Raw genomic sequence first — 19,967 nt, 5'->3', positions numbered from 1 at the left:
TCAAGCAATCCAGGACTGAAGTGCTAGAAGGGAATGTAGCCAAAGCTAATTCCCTGAACCAATTTTTTAATAGATTTTCCCCACACTACCACATTCTTCCAATGACCAGCTCCTCCTCACCATTCCTACTACATCAACTACTCCTACTACATCAAAGGCCAGTGACAAGTCCACCTCTGACAATCAATATGGGTTGTCCATAACTGAAGACCAAGTAAGGAAATAACAGAGGAAGTAACACAAATGAAAGGCTGTGGGACCAAATGGAGTCAGTCCTTGAGTTCTTAAGACCTGTGCTGACCAACTTTGTGGTATCCTCTGTTCAATCTATCCCTAAAACTCCAGTAAGTGCCGCTAGTGTTAAAAAAACCCTGCATTGTTTCTGTTCCAAAAAAGGCTTGCATCTCTTCACTTAATGACTTAAGTCTCACATCATGAAGGCCTTTGAGAGGCTGTTCCTGGACTATATGAGTCTTCTTGTGATAGACCACTTGGACCTACTGCAGTTTGCCTGATGGATAAAGACTGGAGTGAAGGATGCAATTACAAAGCTGGACAAAGCTAACAGTACTGTGAGGATTATGTTTTCTGATTTCTCCAGTGCCTTCAATACCATCCAGCCACACCAGTAAAGAGCTAAGGTCAGAGATATGCAAGTATATGCTGAGTAAACAGAGTTTAGGAGTCAGGTGGAAAACTTTGTTTCTTGGTGCACAAAGACTTTTCTGCAGCTTAACATCAGCAAAACCAAGGAACTTGTTATTGACTTTCGCTGTATGTGTGGTCACTATACAAGGAATGGATTTGGAAGTGATGCACTCCTACAATTACTTGGGTGTCCACATCAATGACAAGTTGGATTGGTCTTGTAACACAGAGGGATGATATAAGAAAGGGCAGAACTGACACTTTTTTTCTTAGAAAACTTTGTTCCATTAACGTAAGTAGTGACATCCTTCTCATCTTCTACAACTCTGTTATGGCCAGTGCAATTTTATGTGATGTAGTGTGCTCGGCTGGTAACATCACTTCAAGAGAGGACCGCCGAATCAACAAGCTAATTAAAAGGGCAGGCTCGGTTATGGGATGCATCTGGACTGCCTGGAGGTATTATCAAAGGAGAGAATTAAAAAACAAAACTTGTGTGCCATTACAAACAATGATGCACATCCTCAATCAGACATACTAACACTGCACACTTTCAGCCAACAAATTATACAGCAGATGTGTGTCAAGAAATGCAACTGGGGCTCCTTTATACCAACAGCAATACACCTGTATAATGTCTCACTGTGACTGTAACTGTGAAGTAAGAAGATTTATTTATTTTTAATTTTCTTCCTTTTTTAGTAGTTCAGGTGTGCATTCAGACCGTGGCATGTTTGTATATTTATTTATTTACTAGGATTCTGAAAAAAGACAGATATCCCCCTGGGGACAAATAAAGGTAAATCAATCTATCTGTCTATCTAATATAGTACCTTTCACTAACTATCTAATATAGCACCTTTCATTATCTATCTACTGTATTTATCTATCTCCTATCATACAGATGTCTGTCTTCCTCTGATTCGTTCTATCTCTGCAGGACAAATTGAAAACCAGACATAAAAAGGACGTGTCTATCATTGAGATCATCCATCCATCCAGTATCCAAACCGCAACATCCTAACTACAGGGTCACGGGGGTCTGCTGGAGCCAATCCCAGCCAACACAGGGCGCAAGGCAGGAAACAAACCCTGGGCAGGGCGCCAGCATCATTGAGAACATTTTGACACAAACAACCTTCTAACGTAACCTAGATAGCATAGTCGTTTGGCACGGCTCATTTTGTTTAACCTTCAAACGAAAAAAAAAGTATATTAAACTGATTCTTCTAATGTCTAAATGAGAAAAAAAACACACATTTATAGCTAACTTGAAAGCGATTAGTTTAAGCACACATATATTAATTTTTTGAATCAACAGCTCATTGATTCTTTGTTAAAAGCTAGTTTGTGATAATTAGGTATGTTTATAAAACAGAAGAAACGGAACTATAACTAACTGTTTATATTTTAAAAATTTCCATCATAATTTACAGAAAACACCAAAAAGAACAAGAAACCACCACATGACTCATCAGAGGTACGGCACTGACTCACACAACGCGATGTTTGGGTCGCACCCTGGAAGACTAACTCAGCCCCGCCCATTTTGCCATGCCATCCCGCATTTCATTCGGCGCTTTAGGATTGGTACACTCGGCGTCGTGTAGGTCCAGCGTACGGGGGTGGAGTCAGAGCCGTCGACGTAGGGTCGCGCGATTGAAGGCGGGGCTTCAGCATGGCCACGCAGAATTGCGAGAGTGGGATTTGCTGATAACGTGTGCGTTTGTAGTTTAACTTCAACTAGGAAACCAAAGCAGAAGGGAGTAAATAGCAGGGCATTAACCGGGCGGTATAGGAAACCAAAGCAGAAGGGAGTAAACAGCAGGGCATTAACCGGGCGGTATAGCCACATTAGTGTAGAAGATGAGGATGATCAGATGGAAGGGCTCTTTCGTGTGGGTGCTGCCTTGTGCCTTCGTCTTACTTGTCAGTTTACAGCCGGTAAGTGTGTAATTTTATTCGATCTCAGATATGTATTGTTTTCCAGTTGGAAACCCATCGTTCCTTACAGAATAGCGCTGCCTTGAGGGCTGTAGTAAACGTTTTAAGTTGTGTGCGATGTGTATCTGTTCACGATTGTCTGGAGATTTCTTTGACACTGTAAACTGTCATTAGAAACACATGACCCCGCTTGTAGGGAGGATCAGGGTGGTGCCGGGCCAGTCTTCCGATGAACTGACGGGCCGATTGCTAAAACGCAAAAGCCAATTAGAAGGAATGTTAGAGTGAAAGATACTGAGTATCAAATAGGAAAGTGCAAACTGTAGGTTCTTTTGACGCATTAGTAGAATTATTGCGATATCTTATGACACAAAACTTACTTTTTGCCGCGTGTGCTGGGCTTTAGAAGCATATGCTTATCACTTAGTAGGATATAAGATCACAAAGTTACATAGATACCCTGTAAATGCGTATAGTGGAAGGAACTCGACGTCATCGAAAGGAAGTTCAAAGACATTTATTCTCATTCTGTTCTAGGCTGTTTAATGTCAGCGGGCTTTCTTTGTGTTGACCTCTATACACCACCTCTACCACAGTATATACAGTTCAGAACTCAAATGCTGGATACTGGGGCTCAGTCAGGTAAAAGCAGTATGCTCTATAAGACACCAGGAGAGGGAGAAAAAAAACAGCATTTCATCGAAATATTATGTTGGGTATTTGTTTTTGTATAACCATTAGCAACATACACAGTCGTAGAGGCAACATAAGTAAAATACAGATTCAAATTAACAAATACATTGAATTAGTTTGTCCTGCACATTAAAACTTGCAGTATTAACAAACAATAAAGAGGAATTTGGAGCAGGTCATGCATAGACTATATCAGAGAATAATCTAAACTGCTTCATTGCTGCAACAAATTTCAAACTGAGGCAGGAATCAACCCTGGAAGAGTGAATAATCCACCAGCCATCAATTTTTGAACTCCTCTAATCAATTTCAGGAGTCAGTCCTGCCTATCATCGGGCACAAGGTGGAAACCCAGGGCATGTTCATTCACATGACAAAATTCATTCAAAGTGGGTATTATGTTGCTTATCACCATACTTTTCATGTCTTTGGCACGTCAGAGAAAGCACCATAGGCAAACAGGTAAAACCTAACATACATAGTGACCAGGTCAGAATTCCATAATAACGGACAATTGGAAATGGTGAAATCGGTCAAAACAGAGGCTAGATACGGTAAAGCAGGAAACAACACGTTGAATATTAATCTTGTGCTCCACACTTTTATCAGCAAAATAATATTAGAAGTCACTGGGAGCACATTTAAAATAATATTCCCTTTGGCATGCAAGTAAAGTTGGCCTGTTAGTAAGGTTTTCGAACAATGGGCACAACTCTGCTGTTAGCTACACTGCAAAAAATGAAATCTTAACAAGCCAGACAATCTTGAAAAGAAATAATAGATCTTGTTTTTTTATTTTAACAAGAAAAACAAGAAAAAGGTATTAGAATCAAGCAAAATTATCTGCCAATATAGTGAGAAAGCTTAACTTGTTAAATTTTCTAAAAATGAGATTATATGTCTTACACATACAAATCTACTCAAGTCAGTTATTCTTAAAATAAAAAAAAAACAAGATCTATTATTTCTTTTCAAGATTGTCTGGCTTGTTAAGATTTCATTTTTTGCAGTGTAATAAAACATGAGCTTCATGCACTAATTGGTCTTGTTTTATTTAAAAAATTCTGGTGTTCTGATGTTCCTTTAACTGTGATGTGATTGTTACAAACAAGAATTTTCAGAAATATATAAGACAAGGTCAAGTTAATATATATAATGATTATCCTATAGTGGGAAATGCATGTGGTTATGTGCATAAAAAGTAATGACAAAGAATTCAAAGCAATAAGGGAAACAAACAGTAAGCTTCATGCACGCTCACCAAAGAAAAAAAAAAAACCTTAATGTGCACTAGTTAGTTGGGGAAAAAAAAAGAAAATCAAAACAAGGAAAATAACAGTAAACTACACAAAACCCTCACTTACTTATGTTAGTTTGATCTAGTTAGTCAGTTACACTACTTGATCAAACATTTACCATACCCTAATTGCTGAAAATATAAGTAACCCCTAAAATCTCATTATTCTTCACAGCAGAAAGCTATTTTCTTTTCTGCTGCAAATCATAATGACTCACTTCTTCAACTTGAACTTTACCTTGAACCACAATATTTTCTAAAGAACATAGTAGCTCAAGGACAGAACATTTTGTTAAAGCTATTTTTAGAACATTGGTAAAACTAATGTTTAAAAAAACTATATAAGAAAATAGTTAATTGTTTTAACAATAATCTGAAATTTGAATGTCGGACTGGAAATTACTCTAATGTTTTTACATTTAAGATGGCAACCAACAGTGTATGGACTGCAAGTTCTTCTCAGGCTACTGTCACACATATACTCCACATATTTTAGTTGCCAAATAACCTAATATGCATGTTTTTGTGATGTGGAAACTAATCAACTTCAAAGAAAACCTCCACAGGCATAAGGATAATTTGCAGGCTGAAGACAGACAGTGCTTAGCCCTAGATTTAAATGGAACCCTGGAGCTTTTCAGCAGCAGCACCAAACCCTTGCAACATTGAGTCATGTTATATTTTAAGAGTGGTACATTTAATTTATAATGCATCACTCATGCTTAAAGTGCTTTGAGTCTAGATAACGTGTTCTTTATAGCCAAAGCACAGGCATGTTAAGGAACATTGTCCATTGATGTCACAGAGGTTCAAGAAATGATGTTTGTGATAAGCACAAGGAGCATCCCATGCAAATTATAAAAAATCTGCTGCATGACCCCACACTCATTACTGTTAATTGTAACAGATTGTTCAGTTGTGAAGAAGCAGCCACAGTTCAGTATTAAAGATGTACAATTTTCATTGATACTACTTTTCTTTCTATTTCAGCCTTAGTGGCTCAATGGCTAGGGATCTATGCAGGCAATCAGAAGGTTGCTGCTTTTAATCCTGTAAATGCCAGAACTGACCCTACTCCATTGGGCCCTTGGGCAAGGCCCATAACCTGCAATTGCCTCGTCCTGGGTATGACGTTAATCTGCATCCAGCCCTGCAAGCAGGTCCTCCAGCTACAGGGAAGACTTGGGGGCTGGTGGCAGGATTGGCATTCCTGCTGCCGTAAAAAACTTCACACTGTTCCAGTGTGGTGCTGAGGTGTCACCCGCTGCATTCGGCTTCCAATCCAGGTGGTTTGTTGTGTGGTGGGTGTGGCAACACACTATCAGCGTATGTTCCCAACCTCAATTTCAACCTTAAATTTATTAAAGATGAAGTGGTAGTACAGTGGCTAGGTGGATAGTGTCTCCAAGCTTAGAGCTGGATTCATATACTGGGTTGGTCACTTTCTGTGTGGCGTTTACATGTTCTCCCCCTCTTTCTGGGTATTTTGGTTTACCTCTCACATCCCAAGAATGTGTTGGGTTAATTAGTAATTCTAAACTGGCGTGGTGTGTGTATGGCTTGGAGTGTGCCCTGTTTTGAAATTGAGTTTATAGCTAGGATTTTGCTTAATAAGGGCATAACAGGCTCCAGCTTCTCTAACCCTGGGATGGATAAATGTATAGTTTTAAGTGATAAGAAACATTTAGTGCTGTCTGCTTTATGAGCTTCAAATTGGAAGTTTGATATTACAAATTTTAATACAATACCTTGTGCATTGCTTGTATTAAAGTATTTTTATTCTTTGGAAAATAGTGAATGAAGAAATGTCGGGACCACCGTTGAATTAAAACAAGTGCCACAAGTTACAGCTATGTAGTAATGCATATAAAACACTGAACCTCTTTATTGAAAGCAGCTGCATTTCTACGGCCATTTATTTCTTCTTTCATTGAATTTGTAGTACATCTTAATTTAGTTGTTGATTTCCACTCCAAGGAACTAGTTGTCTTTGCTAAAACGTTCTTCTCAGAGAGAGATGGTTTAAAGTTTGTCATGCCTTCCTTAACTAGATGCTTTATTATGGTGATTATACAAGTAAAGTGACAAGGACCTTACCTCTATTATGTCATCTTGATTACTTTGTGTCTGATTTCCTGTTTGAATCACAGTAATGATCCAGTTAAATTTCACTAGTTGCTTATCCATTTCTTAGATTGCAGGTGAGCTGTGTATTTTTCCATGCGTGTTGTTTTGCTGTGTAGATTAATTTTCCTGATACTATTTGTTTTAGAGGCGCGCAGTGTTTTCTCTGTCAAAGTCCAGTATTGGATCAACTTCCCATTTTATCTTAAACAGCTGACAAGTTTAAAGGTAGTCCTACACATATTTGTCCAACTCTGACATAGCAATTCCTTGATCATGCTACTTATATTTGTTGGCTTGCCTAAGTAACATTTGAATTGTTGTTGCCATGGTGTAAAATATATAGATTACATGCAAATTAATATTTTTGCATAATGGAAAGCATGGACTATTAAAAGCGCTCAGTCCTTAACTCTATTGTTTCTTTTTGTTGAGCTGTTTTTCTATTTACTGTACCAAGATTGTCATTTTCCCGGGGAAACCTGAACATTGTTCTGTTCTGTAGGGTTTCTGCTTGCTGAATGGGTAAAATAGTGTGCAAAATCTTCACACCATGACAAAGGTACACTTTAATCCCATTGGGATTAATAAAGTATCTATCTATCTATCTATCTATCTATCTATCTATCTATCTATCTATCTATCTATCTATCTATCTATCTATCTATCTATCTATCTATCTATCTATCTATCTACAGTTTCAGCACATGTATGACAAGATGACTGGGATCTTGTCACATTGTGAAGTCTTATCATTATGAAAACATAAACCAGTTTTATGCCTTTTGACCTTAGAAAACAGCTAGGAAATATTTTTTAAATTGCCTGAAAGTATTTGAACACTCCACAGTAAGCTGTCGGTGTTTGACCGTAGTGACAACCCAAAATTAACTATTTTGCAATTGATTTAAAAATCTTGAAATATATAATAGAATAATATCCATGAAGGAATGAATCCCTTTTGTAATCCACTTTTCCAGTTCAAGGTAACATTCATTTGTATTTGGAAAATGAGCTGTATCATGTTGTATCACTACTTTTTGAAACTAACTTCCCAGTGTAGCGTTATGAATGGGGGAATCACTGCTCAAAAAATAAAAGTCTCTTTTGTATGCATTTTTAAGTTAATGCCTTGAATACTGGTTTTCTTTTGATGTAGTTTTTATGCTACTCACAGAATATAAACCATAACTCCTACTGTCAACAGCAATCTAAGTTTTTAGTCAGAGGAAATGCTACAATTATTATGATGTTATTTTTAAATGGAGCTTTAGACATTTGATTTTCTGTATGTATTTACAGCAATGTGACAATGCTCCATCATTGCAATCTGAAATTAGAAATAGTACCACTTAGGGCACAGTGCTACGGCTGTTGTATTTTCATTACTGTATACTAAATTTAGAACAGTTTAAAAGCATAATTTTCTTCACTTTCACTTTTATGCACATGACACTAGTTGAGACAAAGTGTCATTGTCTCTTTCTGTTCGCATGATACACAAGGCTTTCACTTCAGCTGCAGGCCTGAGCTGAAATCTTTACACACTTAATATCTCTCATAATAAGCAACTAAAAAGTTCTCTTTAGCAAACTAAGAGATGAATTATTCTGTCAGAGGGCCTCTTTTTTTTTTTTTTTGTGACTTGTGAGCAAGGTTACAATGCAGTTTTTAAGTTCAAAATGTCAGTTTCCTTATAGCTCATTCCTTCTTTAAATGTTTTTTTTTTTTCTTAAGCATGTCATTTAACGGCTATAATTACAAATAGCAACAAGATAAATTGGTATCATTTTAATCTAAAAATATTTAACATTTAAATGGCCTGAATACGTTTGCAGGGCATTATGCCTTCCATGTGTTTTGTATCTAAATTCATGTTTTTTTCCTGTACTGGAAATTCAGACTTGAATGTATTAGTTGGATAATTTAATATATGTATATCCACTAGCAAACTTTCTTAATCCAGCTGAGTCATGTGAACTGGCATTTTGCTCAGCAGTCATATGTGCAAGGCTCTGAATAGTCAGACCCACATGCACTCTCAAAATCATTACAGCAATTTTAGAGAAGCCAATGACTATGATATCATAACTCGTGAACAGCCAGATATGGCTAGTGTCCCAAGAGAAAAACTAGCCATAACAAGGTGGGAGGGGGGGGGGGGCATATAAACTCCACACAGATAGAACTGAAGTTTAATGATGATCTTGGGACCTATAGTTATTCATGTGTTAAATGCTGTGCATAATTTAATGAGCCAATCCATATCAAATGGACAGATTTTAAAAAATGTTCCCAACAAATCTCTGATTTGTTATATATGTGCAGAAAATAATGACATTGTACCCAATAACTAGCATTAAATATTGTATTTATTACTTGTATTATATTATTGTATTTTATTGTATTGTATTTTATTATTGAACACTTGTATGTTCATTAATTTGTGAGAGATGGAGGTTTTGAAAATAATGACAACATTCTATTATTCTTAACTTTTGAACTGCTAATGCTAGATGTATGAAATTTTTATGGATTGTCATTTCATATTATATGTTTTAATATCTAAAATAATTAGTACACAGTTGCATATTTGCCAGTTATGGCTTAATGAAAATTGTATACTTTTTTTTCATGCTTTAAAGCAACCTTGGCCTTTGTATCCCCATACTAAACCACAAAAGATCTTTCAAGGTTTGATTGGTATTATCAAATGCATATTGCCCACCTATGACAAAGTCTACTATAAAAAGATATAAAAAGAGAATTGTACCACTGAAAAGAATATGGTTTAATTAGTAAATACACAAAATATTAAGTTGGTACCTTGAACTAAACTATCAAGAACATCCATTTCATCTGGGTTGGTAAAGAGGAAGTGTCACAGTTTGGGGGAAAAAAAACTGCAGACAACATTTTCTAGGTCTGCAATCATTCCTGGAACAAGAGACAATCACTCATTTTTTTGACTCATGCCAAACAATCTGCAGGTCAGCTGGATGTCAGGTTGTCCTATCCAGCTTGTCCTAGTTTCACCGTGGATTTGAATGGAAACAGTGGTGGATAGACAAATTGTGTGCAATATAAGAGGATGAACTTGATGCACAAGTAGCATTTAAGCACCTTCTTGGTCCCTCTAAGGTTTACAGTTGGCACCAGAGAGGGGATATCTGTTGGGTCCCTCTTACGCAAATCCTGAAGGTCATTGACACACTACTTACATCCCTGGGCAGGAAGTATAAACCTCCAAATGATGTTCAAACTCTTATCCATTTTTCTAATTGCATTACATAGGTCTGTGATTATATTATAAGGTTTATTCTCCAGTACTTTGCATTTCTCTTTGTAGTAAAACATGGCATATTTGATACTTAGTAAGTATAGTTTGGTTCAAGGTACCATCTTGGTTTGTGTATTTATTAACTAAAACAATCTCTTTTTACTGGTACAATTCTTTTTACTGCAGACTTTGTCATGCACAGGCAATATTTATTTGAAATAGAGATGTGAAATTATTTTTTTTTTCTCAAAAAAGGTTCTTTCACATGGGCACCTAGTTGCTAAATATGAATGATAATGTGAGCAATACTTAGGAAAATTAGTAGTAAGATCTGATGTGGTTTGGTGTAAAGATATAGTGGGCCAAATTTGCCCTACAGGTTGGAAAAAAAATCTACAATTTTCAGCAAAATATAAATTGGCAAGTATACAACTGTGAACAACTATTTTAGAAGTTAAAGACATGTAATACTAAAGAACCATCACTAAAATTTCTGCATCTTGAATTAACAGTTTAAAAGTTATGGCTTATGGAACCTTGTTATTTTTTATATAATTTTTTTTCACTAAAACTAGGGTCACATCCCTTTTTAAAAACCTCCATGTCTCAGAAATTAATGAAGATACAAGCCTAAAATGTGGCATATTAGTTTTTTTGAAGAACAACATTATTTCCGTAAAGTATGAAGCAAATTGGAGTTGGTTGGCTGGGAGGCCTCTGTTGATTTAATGCAGATTGACTCAAACACCTTTTGTCATAGTGATAAGCTACAGACCAGCATTATTTATTACTGAACTATTTATTCAACTTAAATAGCTGTCCCAATATTATGTTAATTTTGGTCCCAGATAATGGTACCAGAAACATTTTCAAATGGACCATAGATACATGTGTTTATAATTATTTTTTAGTTCATGTTTAACTGGCACCTTGACAGTCCTCCATGCCACCACTCCTCCTTGTTAATGAGTAACACCTTCCTAACATTGCATGTTTCTGTCTAGCCCAAACCAAACACTTTTTTGGACTATTCACCCTTTGTGTCCCCAGTGTTCTCACATTGGCTTGTCTAGTTGCTGTCTTCCTAAGTCCATATCTTACCTTTCTGAAGGACTCTCTTTCGTCTTGTGCCTTTCTGGTGTTGTCCTTGCCCCTGTCATTCTCTTTCCAGCCATGTCCAGCTTCACAGTATCTTTGTGTTTCATAGCAATGTGTACTCTCAGAAGAGTAGACTCTTCTCGAATCAATTGTTTGTTTGTTATATACAGTACAATAGGGTTTCTCAGTAATTTCATAATTTGCAGGTACTTACAGTGGCATGCAAAAGTTTGCATTTCGTTGCTTAAAATGTCAATTACTGTGAGAAGTTAAGTGAGCAGAAGATCCACTGATTACCTAAAGGCATAAAGGTTAAATATGACAACTTTAATATTTTAAGCAAGATTGCATTTTATTTCCATCATTCACAGGTACCAAATATCAACAAAATGAAAAAGGGCCTGAAGTTTGGGAACCCAACATGGTCAGTAGTTATTAAGAGACCCCCTTTGGTGGGTTTCACAGCTAGCTTGTAAACACTGTGGATAAAAGCAGTGAGAAGTGGTGATGGAGTGTCCCTCTGCAGTCTTTCTTCCTGTACAGATGCTGCAACCAACAAATGAGCACAAAAATGATACAAAGTAAAGTAAAAAAAAAAATTGCCCTCTCAGCATTTTTTTTTAAATCACGCTTCACGAAGCTGGCGTGTCTTTTTTGTTTGTGATCTTTGCAGATGGTTTTACTTTTTTTTTTTTCTTCCAAAAAGAAGGTAGAAATGCCATGAAAATGTGAATGCATTTTTCATTATTATTATTATATAAAGAAGGTAGAAATGCCATGTAAATTTAAATGCATTTTTCATTATTATTATTATTATTTTCTAACTCTTGGAGGTCTCTTGGAAAACCTTAAGGTTTGTTCTGATCAGCGCTGCTCCACATGCTTAACACTCATATATTCCTCCTGTACCACCTTCCATTAAATGGACCTCTACACTTCAGTTTGTGCTACTCCACAGTGGCATTTAAAGTATGTGTGCTGGTGACCCACACCAGACTCACCGAGCCTCAACTGCAATGACCTATACACTTTGTGACCAAATGGCTGGTCCCAGATGGAGCAGTAATTCAATGCATAACTGTTTTTAAAAAAAAAAACAGTGACATTTCATTTGTATGTTAAATGTTTTTATTTTGAAAATAAACAAAAATAGATTTCTTTTATCTGAATATACTGGTATACTTGAATAATCTACAATATATGATTGAGTAATATTTATTGGAATGTTACTGTTGTATTATGCCTGATGCTTGCTTTCAGTTCAGCTGCTTGTGGCATACAAGATTGGCTGATAAACAGAATGATGTCTGTGGCAGTGAATCTCTTCGGTGCTGACTACTAAAAAGAAGCAGATGACTTACAGGGTCATGTGCTTCCTTACTGGTGACTTCACTTAACATTTTCTCTTTCGTAACCTTTGTTACATTTCTATGCAGAAGTCCAGGGTCAAGTATAAAGTGTATCAGTATATCCATTATTTTTGAAACCATCACTTTCAGAAAACATGTGCATTGGCCTTGATGATATCGGGTCCTCCACTTGTTAGTAAGATGTGTCCATCTGGATGAAATATTATTATCCAGTAAAGGGAATGTTATGTTGCTGTATTTAAAGCTTGACAGATTTCTGTCTTGTGCCAAGAGTTCAACTAATTTTCCTGGAACTGTTTTTTGTAATTAGCACACTTGATGTTACAAATTAGTATTTTTAAATTGATCTTAAAGGTTGCTGAAGACATTATTAACGTTTAAAATCAAGCAGTTCAGTTTAAAAGTAATAGGAACATCTTTACTGAAGTGTTTTAGGCAAGAAATTTTTCTTTTGTCTCTCTTTGGATAATTTTTTTATTATTGATTGTTGGGAGCAATAGGTGACATACAATGCCTATAACATCAACATAGACTCGGTGTCATAATTGCTGCCAAAGGATCAATTATTTTGCATTTTATATTTGTAATCACTTGGTATTGCAGCAGTGTTAGAAGATGTTAGAAGTGTTTTAGGCAAGAAATTTTTCTTTTGTCTCTCTTTGGATAATTTTTTTATTATTGATTGTTGGGAGCAATAGGTGACATACAATGCCTATAACATCAACATAGACTCGGTGTCATAATTGCTGCCAAAGGATCAATTATTTTGCATTTTATATTTGTAATCACTTGGTATTGCAGCAGTGTTAGAAGATGTTAAAATCAGTTTGAGAATAATATATGTCAATGTATTAGGTCTTTCTGAAACAATGCTATGCATGCATGTAGTAATCTTTATGTGCTACATTTTACAAGTGTTCAATGTAGAGATTTTGGTGAAGGGAATGTTAGGGCAAGGCCATAATGGAATATTTTTCCATTTGAAAAGGCAGCTCTTTGCCACTCGATAAATGAAAGCTTTGTGTTTCATTGGCAACAGTAGAATAGAAGCTATTTTACTGCAAAAAAAAAAAATGAATAGGCTGTTCCTGGAAGCAACGTGTAGAGATAAGGTGGCGCTCTCAAAAATCTAATGTTGTTACTTAATTTGTCTAGAGGAATATGATGCTGATGTGAGGGATATTTAACTTTGAACATTCAAATTGTAAAATCTATCTATCTATCTATCTATCTATCTATCTATCTATCTATCTATCTATCTATCTATCTATCTATCTATCTATCTATCTATCTATCTATCTATCTATCTATCTATCTATCTATCTATCTATCTATCTATCTATAAAAGATGGGCATGGCCTTCATCGATGGCCTGTTTCACTACCACGTGGGCAGACCTGTGTGGGATGACTAGTAGAATATAAATATGATGTACCTAGTTTGAGGTGTGCTAGGATATTTGATTTTTACATGACTGTCCTTGCAGATTCCATGTATCTAATAAAGGCTGTTCTACCCTATGACATTTTAAAAACCCATCATTAATCCAGATTCTCAATTTGAATCATAGATATGGCATTTTATATCCAAATCTTTGTTCTGTCTATATATTTGTGTAATGTTTTAATGTCTAGGAGGTTTTACGGGCACAACCAGCTGGGAGAAGACCCCACTGAAAACTCAGGGCTCACTGGGACGACTGTATTTCCCAGATGGGCTAGGAATGCCTTGGGATCTCATAGTGTGAGTTGGCAAGCATGGCTGGGAAAAGGGACAAACTTAATGCTTTACTTAGTTAATACCAAAATTATTCAGGATGCTGTAATTTACAGTCAGTTGTGTATTTTTTTTTGTTTGTTTTTTGGGGAAACAACACAAATCTCTTTAAATCTGCTTCTTTAATCAAATCACTTGTGACATTTGGTTTTGTGTAATTTGTTTGCATCAGCACATGTAGGAAACAATATCTGGTTTGTAACCCTTAATGAAAAGTAACACTTAATGGAAAGTCAAATTACTTAATTTTCAAATGTGACAAAGTTCTGATGCTTCAGTTTTTCTCTGTGTCTCCCCTTTTTTACATTTGACTCAAACTCATCATTTGAAGCGTAATGCATTGTTTCATAATTCCTGTATAAGTCTCTTTTTGTGTTTTCATGGTGATTTGACCTAAGTAATCAGGTGCCTGTGAACTCATCCAGAATTACTGCAGCTGCTGAGGTAGAATGCGCTTGATGGCAGTAATGTAGTTGTATTTGAGACTGCATCTCAATCGCTTTTGTATCTTTCAAGTAAATAACGTATCTCCCTTTATGGCATTTGTTAATATTTTAGTTCAAGGCTATGCTAATGGGTAATATTTTTGCTTCAAAAGCACTTTGAGTTCCATAAATTTAGTATTGCTTACACCAAGAAGTATGCCATTTTAACAGCCCTGGTAAGTGCCCATGTCTTTGATTCTGTGCTACTGTTAACTCTTTAGAAATCATTAGTGTCACATGCATCTTTCTTCAAAGCGGCACTATGACCTGAATGTCTAGCCTAAGTGAATGTTACACACTACACACACACACACACAATATTTAATTGGTGCTGTTAACTGGTTTCTCCAAATTGCTGCTTGGAGCAGCTCTAGCTATTGTATTCTATTGCACTTTTATTCTCTTGGCAATGGTTTTCAGGATGGGTATTCTGTTCTATCAGATTAGCTTATTAGTTCTCTAAAGCCCTTATCTTCCATTTTTTGCTGAAATTGATTTACATTTTCAACTGTATGTACAGTATTTCAAGTTTACTTGTGTTCTACTATTGGATCTCAAGTTTTTGTAGGATGCTGTGGTTTCTTACAATTCAAAGTTGAGCAGGTTGAACTGTTAATGCAAAAGATTGACAGTTGCTCATAGAGTTTTGGTTTTTACATCAGGATACAGACTCGATTGATTTCCTAAACCCAAAGAGGGATATTTACCGAGAGAAAACCTAGTACAGTAGACCCCCGCAAATTCGCGGTTCAGAGTTCGCGGCCTCAGTCATTCACGGATTTTTCTTTAGAACCTATCTAATAATTATTAGCGGAAACCTCAAATATCCTCCAAAATTTTTATGGCTTTTTTTCGTGGAAATACTGCACTTTCGAGAGAACAGGAAGCAACTGTAGAGGAAAACACAGCTTGGAATGGTGAAAGTAGCCAATAGAATTTGAAACTGCAACTCCCAGCAGTCCCTGCAGTGGCTCCGATTGGTCTTCTGCTGAGGGTGCTGGGGCTGTTGGGGTCAAAAGGATGTCAGCGCGGCATTTAAAAAGGGGGCCGGTGACCAAAACCAAAAAAAAAAGTTTTGTAATTTGTGTTACAAGTTCCTGTCTGTCTGCCTTCTGTTGGGTTACCTGTACTTATTTGTTTTGTCCTGGAACATTTCGTGCGTCGGTATTGTCTGCCGTCTGCCTGTGTACATGAGGACTGTAAGTGGATTCATGGCCATCCTGCAAAGAAAGAATTGCTCCTGAACCCGTCCACCCGTCCTCACCATTTCAGGAACTAGTGGTAGGACTATCTTTACATTCCCATTCGATGTGTGGATCTCTGGACAATCTATTTTCATCATTACATTTCATCTGTTGCTGTTTTTCATGAACGTTTTTCATGATTTACTGTGTGTGTTTTCTTTGTGCTTGGTTGTATTTAATGTGTAATCTCCGTAAGGGGAACAGGGGTGGTATCGTTGTTTTCATTTGTTTTCATTACATTCTTTATTTGCTGTTTGATTACCAGTTTGCTTTTTGTTTTTGTCTCTGTTTGTGAGTACGTGCGGGTCGGGCCAAGGCTGGGTGCGTCCCTGGAATCTCCACCACAAAAACAAATAAATCGCCGTCTTCTCGACGGTGTGAATCTTAGCGGCACCAGACCGCTACAGCCTTATTCATTTCTCCTTGCTGCTGATTGACCGTGATGCATCTCCAGCTGAGTGTTCTTGTGTTTTCTGTTTTTTTTTTCCTCTGAACCCTTAAACCACCACAACCAGCTATAGTCATTTCCCAGTGCCATTTGCGAGCACGCAGGAGCTGATCAGTCAGTGCCGTACATTCGTTGAGCAGCCAGCTTGGGATCGAGCAGCCATTCGTTGGGTTTGAGCCGCTGCACTAGACTAGCCTGCCAGCGTCAGCGTTTACCTCTGTATGCTTGCGTGCAGCCAGTTCAAGCACAGTTGGCTCGGTGATTTACTGAATTTCATCCATTGCATCAGTTGCACTTTGTACATATTGTTCCAGTAGTTTTTTAAATAGCTTTTACAGTTCATTAGCAGTGAGTAAAATGATCAGTGTTGCAGTAATTGTGATGCTCTTTGCATGAAAAAAAATGTCTTCCATTAAAATTTCACTTTTTCTTTGTGAATTGTGATGTTTACTTAAAGTGCAGCAAAAAAGTATTTGGCGTCCAGGGATGCATTAACCCCCAAGTATGTGGCAGTTTAAGGCTTAAAGCCCCAAGATGCCGTCGAAACGCCCTGCACCTGGCAATGAAAACTCGCTTGCATAAATTACAGTACATATAGCGGTAACATTGGTATTTTACATTCTAACACTGCGTGAGACATAGCAGTACAGTACTGTGCAGTATACGGGTTTACCTTTACATTCTTTTTTTTAGGTAATGTATTAAGCTGAGTTTGAAATTAAAGTGTTTTGGGGGCATATTTAGGGTTTAAACTATAAAAATAGGCATTTTTTAACCACATCCAAAGTTTGCGGTTTTTCAAAATTCATGGGTGCTTTAGGAACGTAACCCCTGCGAAATTTGGGGGTGTACTGTACTCCCTGAAATGCTCATACTGTAGAGCCATGGATCCCCTTAATCATTGAAATGTACCCAACATCATGACAGATCTGCCACCTTCTTGACGCATTAAACTAATCTTTGCCTAATCTTCTTCTAACATACTGGAGCTTTTGTGAGCCAACAATTTCAAGTTTGGATTCATTAGGCTGACCCTGCACTCTGACCTCCAGTTTCCCCTCAGAGATTAATAAAGTATATTAAATCAAACTAAAAATAAAATTCATTAATTAGATTTAACATCCATGATTGCTGCTCCATTGTTTATGGTCTTTTGCATATTACAATCCTTTCGGCTTGTTTTTTTTCCTCCCAAAAATGGGTTTTTAGCTGTGTCACATCCTACAAAGAACAGTTAAAGCATGTACTTAGATGCTATTATGCCGAGCAAGCATTTCACTGGAATTCCTATTTGTCCTTTTAGGAAGTGACCTTTAAGTATTGTTCATTTGATGCAGATAGCTTATTGGGGTCCTTGTAGCTGCTGGAATATAAGGTGTTATCAGGCACGGGTAAAACGCGTGTCAAAAGAATTCTCAAAGTCCAAATGTAGTTTTAAAAGTATTTAGTGAGAGTTAAAGGAAAAATAGTTACATTAGAATGAAAGGCAAAAAAAGGGTAAAATGTATCTTTTATAAACTTAACTTTTCTATAAAGAACTTTAGTTATTTCACTACTTAAAGATTCTTAATTTCTTCTTCTGTACACCTTAGCGTATGGTACGGTACTTATGTATACAAGTTTTCTTTACGTGTTATTTCTAACATTCAAAGAGCCTGTAGGCCATCAAGCATGGTCACGTGCATAAGCATGAACACGAGCACGAGTACAGTCACGGTTAAAAACTGTATGCCTATACACCTTATACAAGGCAAGGCTGTCACTAACTGAAGAATAATATTTACTTGAAGCAGTTAGAAAGGACGAGAATGTACCAATAAAGATCTATTCACAGGGGTTATAGGAACCGCCCATAGATTATGCATTGTCATCTAAATAGATAGATAGATAGATAGATAGATAGATAGATAGATAGATAGATACTTTATTAATCCCAATGGGAAATTCATAAAATAATAAATATTCATAAATTTTATAGAACTAGGAAAATGGCTCTTACAGTCCTAAAGTGTATTTTTCAGTCTTCAGTTTGTCCCGTTTTTTCAAATATCTTTGACAGTTTCAGCACCACATCTTGAAAATCTGGTTTACTGTGCTATTGCTTGCTCACTCATAGCCTTGTTAATAAAAAAAAAAAAACTAGAATTAGCCATTTGCAGATCTCTCTGCATAAAATTGTGCTATTTTTGGTTATTATCCAAATGTTGTACCACTAGCTCACATCTTTCTGCTAACTTCTTCTTCTTCTTTCGGCTGCTCCCGTTAGGGGTTGCCACAGCGGATCATCTTCTTCCATATCTTTCTGTCCTCTGCATCTTGTTCTGTTACACCCATCACCTGCATGTCCTCTCTCACCACATCCATAAACCTTCTCTTAGGCCTTCGTCTTTTCCTCTTGCCTGATAGCTCTATCCTTAGCATCCTTCTCCCAATATACTCAGCATCTCTTCTCTGCACATGTCCAAACCAACACAATCTCGCCTCTCTGACTTTGTCTCGCAACCAGCCAACCTGAGCATTAATTTGAATCAGGTATGCTTTTGTTGGATTTCAATAAATACATGGAATGGCTTGGGTGCGTTGAGGGGAAGGCTTGCAAGCCAAATCTATGTTGTTTGAACCATTTCACAAGATACTGTATCAATATATTTTTGGGAATCACAGGGAATTCTTGTCAGTTTTTAATTTATTAATGTCAATTTTTATTGATTCAGCTATTATATACTGCTTTCACAAGCAAATAAATACTTTCGACCTAGATAACTAGCTTTTAAAATATGCTTTGTGGGGGCTCTGAGATTTCTGCACAGTATTTTGTTTGTGTCTGCAGTGCTTTAAAAATGTATTTGCCCCCTTTCTGGTATCCTCAGTTTTTGTATACTTGTCATAGTGAATGTCAGATCTTTACACAAAATGTAATATTAGATAAATGAGAGCAGATTCGACATATAACACCATTTCTAAATTGCTTCTTAAATATAAGTAATAAAGTTATCCAACATCTATACTGCCTGTTTGAAAGGGTTATTGCAACCTTAGTTATTCAAACAGTTGACCAAGTTTAATTGATAAATTACTCTTCGCTTACTGAACACAGCCAAACATGATGCAACCAGCTCTGTAAAATCGAAACCTCACCATAAATTAACCTTACCATGAGCAAGAAGTTGTTGCCACCAGGTTTCTAGAAGATTACTCTCTCTCGATCAAAGGAAATTCCATTAGGGATGAGAAAAAAATCACATTTGGAACAGTGATAAATATTCGTAGGAAATGCTGGTCTGCAAAAATTACCTCAAGCACAGCAATGACTCATTCAGGAAGTCACAGATGATCTTGGAACCTCTCAAGCCTCAGCTAAGGATAATGTTCGTGATTCCTCGACAACAAAGAAACCAAGTTAAAATGGTATTCCTGGGGTAGTACAAAGGCAAAAACCTATACAAGAATAACATTGGGGCTTATTATACATTTGCAAATAAACATCTGGAAAATAGCTCCTTTTGGAATATTTTTAATGGACAGATGAGTCAAAAGAACTCTTTGTATTGACACAGGTC

General features: G+C 36.7%; 1 protein-coding gene across 1 annotated transcript in view; it reads left to right on the top strand.

Moving 5' to 3' along the window:
• Positions 1–2,311: 2,311 nt before the first annotated feature.
• Positions 2,312–19,967, top strand: part of npc1 (Niemann-Pick disease, type C1) — a 76,028-nt gene continuing 58,372 nt past the window's right edge. Inside the window, exon 1 of the mRNA XM_028803675.2 lies at positions 2,312–2,592. Within this exon, the coding sequence (XP_028659508.1) occupies positions 2,515–2,592 (78 nt within the window). The 5' untranslated portion in view covers positions 2,312–2,514. The remainder of the gene's footprint in view (positions 2,593–19,967) is intronic.

Source organism: Erpetoichthys calabaricus, chromosome 6 (genome assembly GCF_900747795.2).
Source record: "Erpetoichthys calabaricus chromosome 6, fErpCal1.3, whole genome shotgun sequence".
Taxonomy (NCBI): domain Eukaryota; kingdom Metazoa; phylum Chordata; class Cladistia; order Polypteriformes; family Polypteridae; genus Erpetoichthys; species Erpetoichthys calabaricus.
The sequence above is the reverse complement of the archived record's forward strand: the minus strand, read 5'-3'. Positions and strand labels throughout refer to the sequence as shown.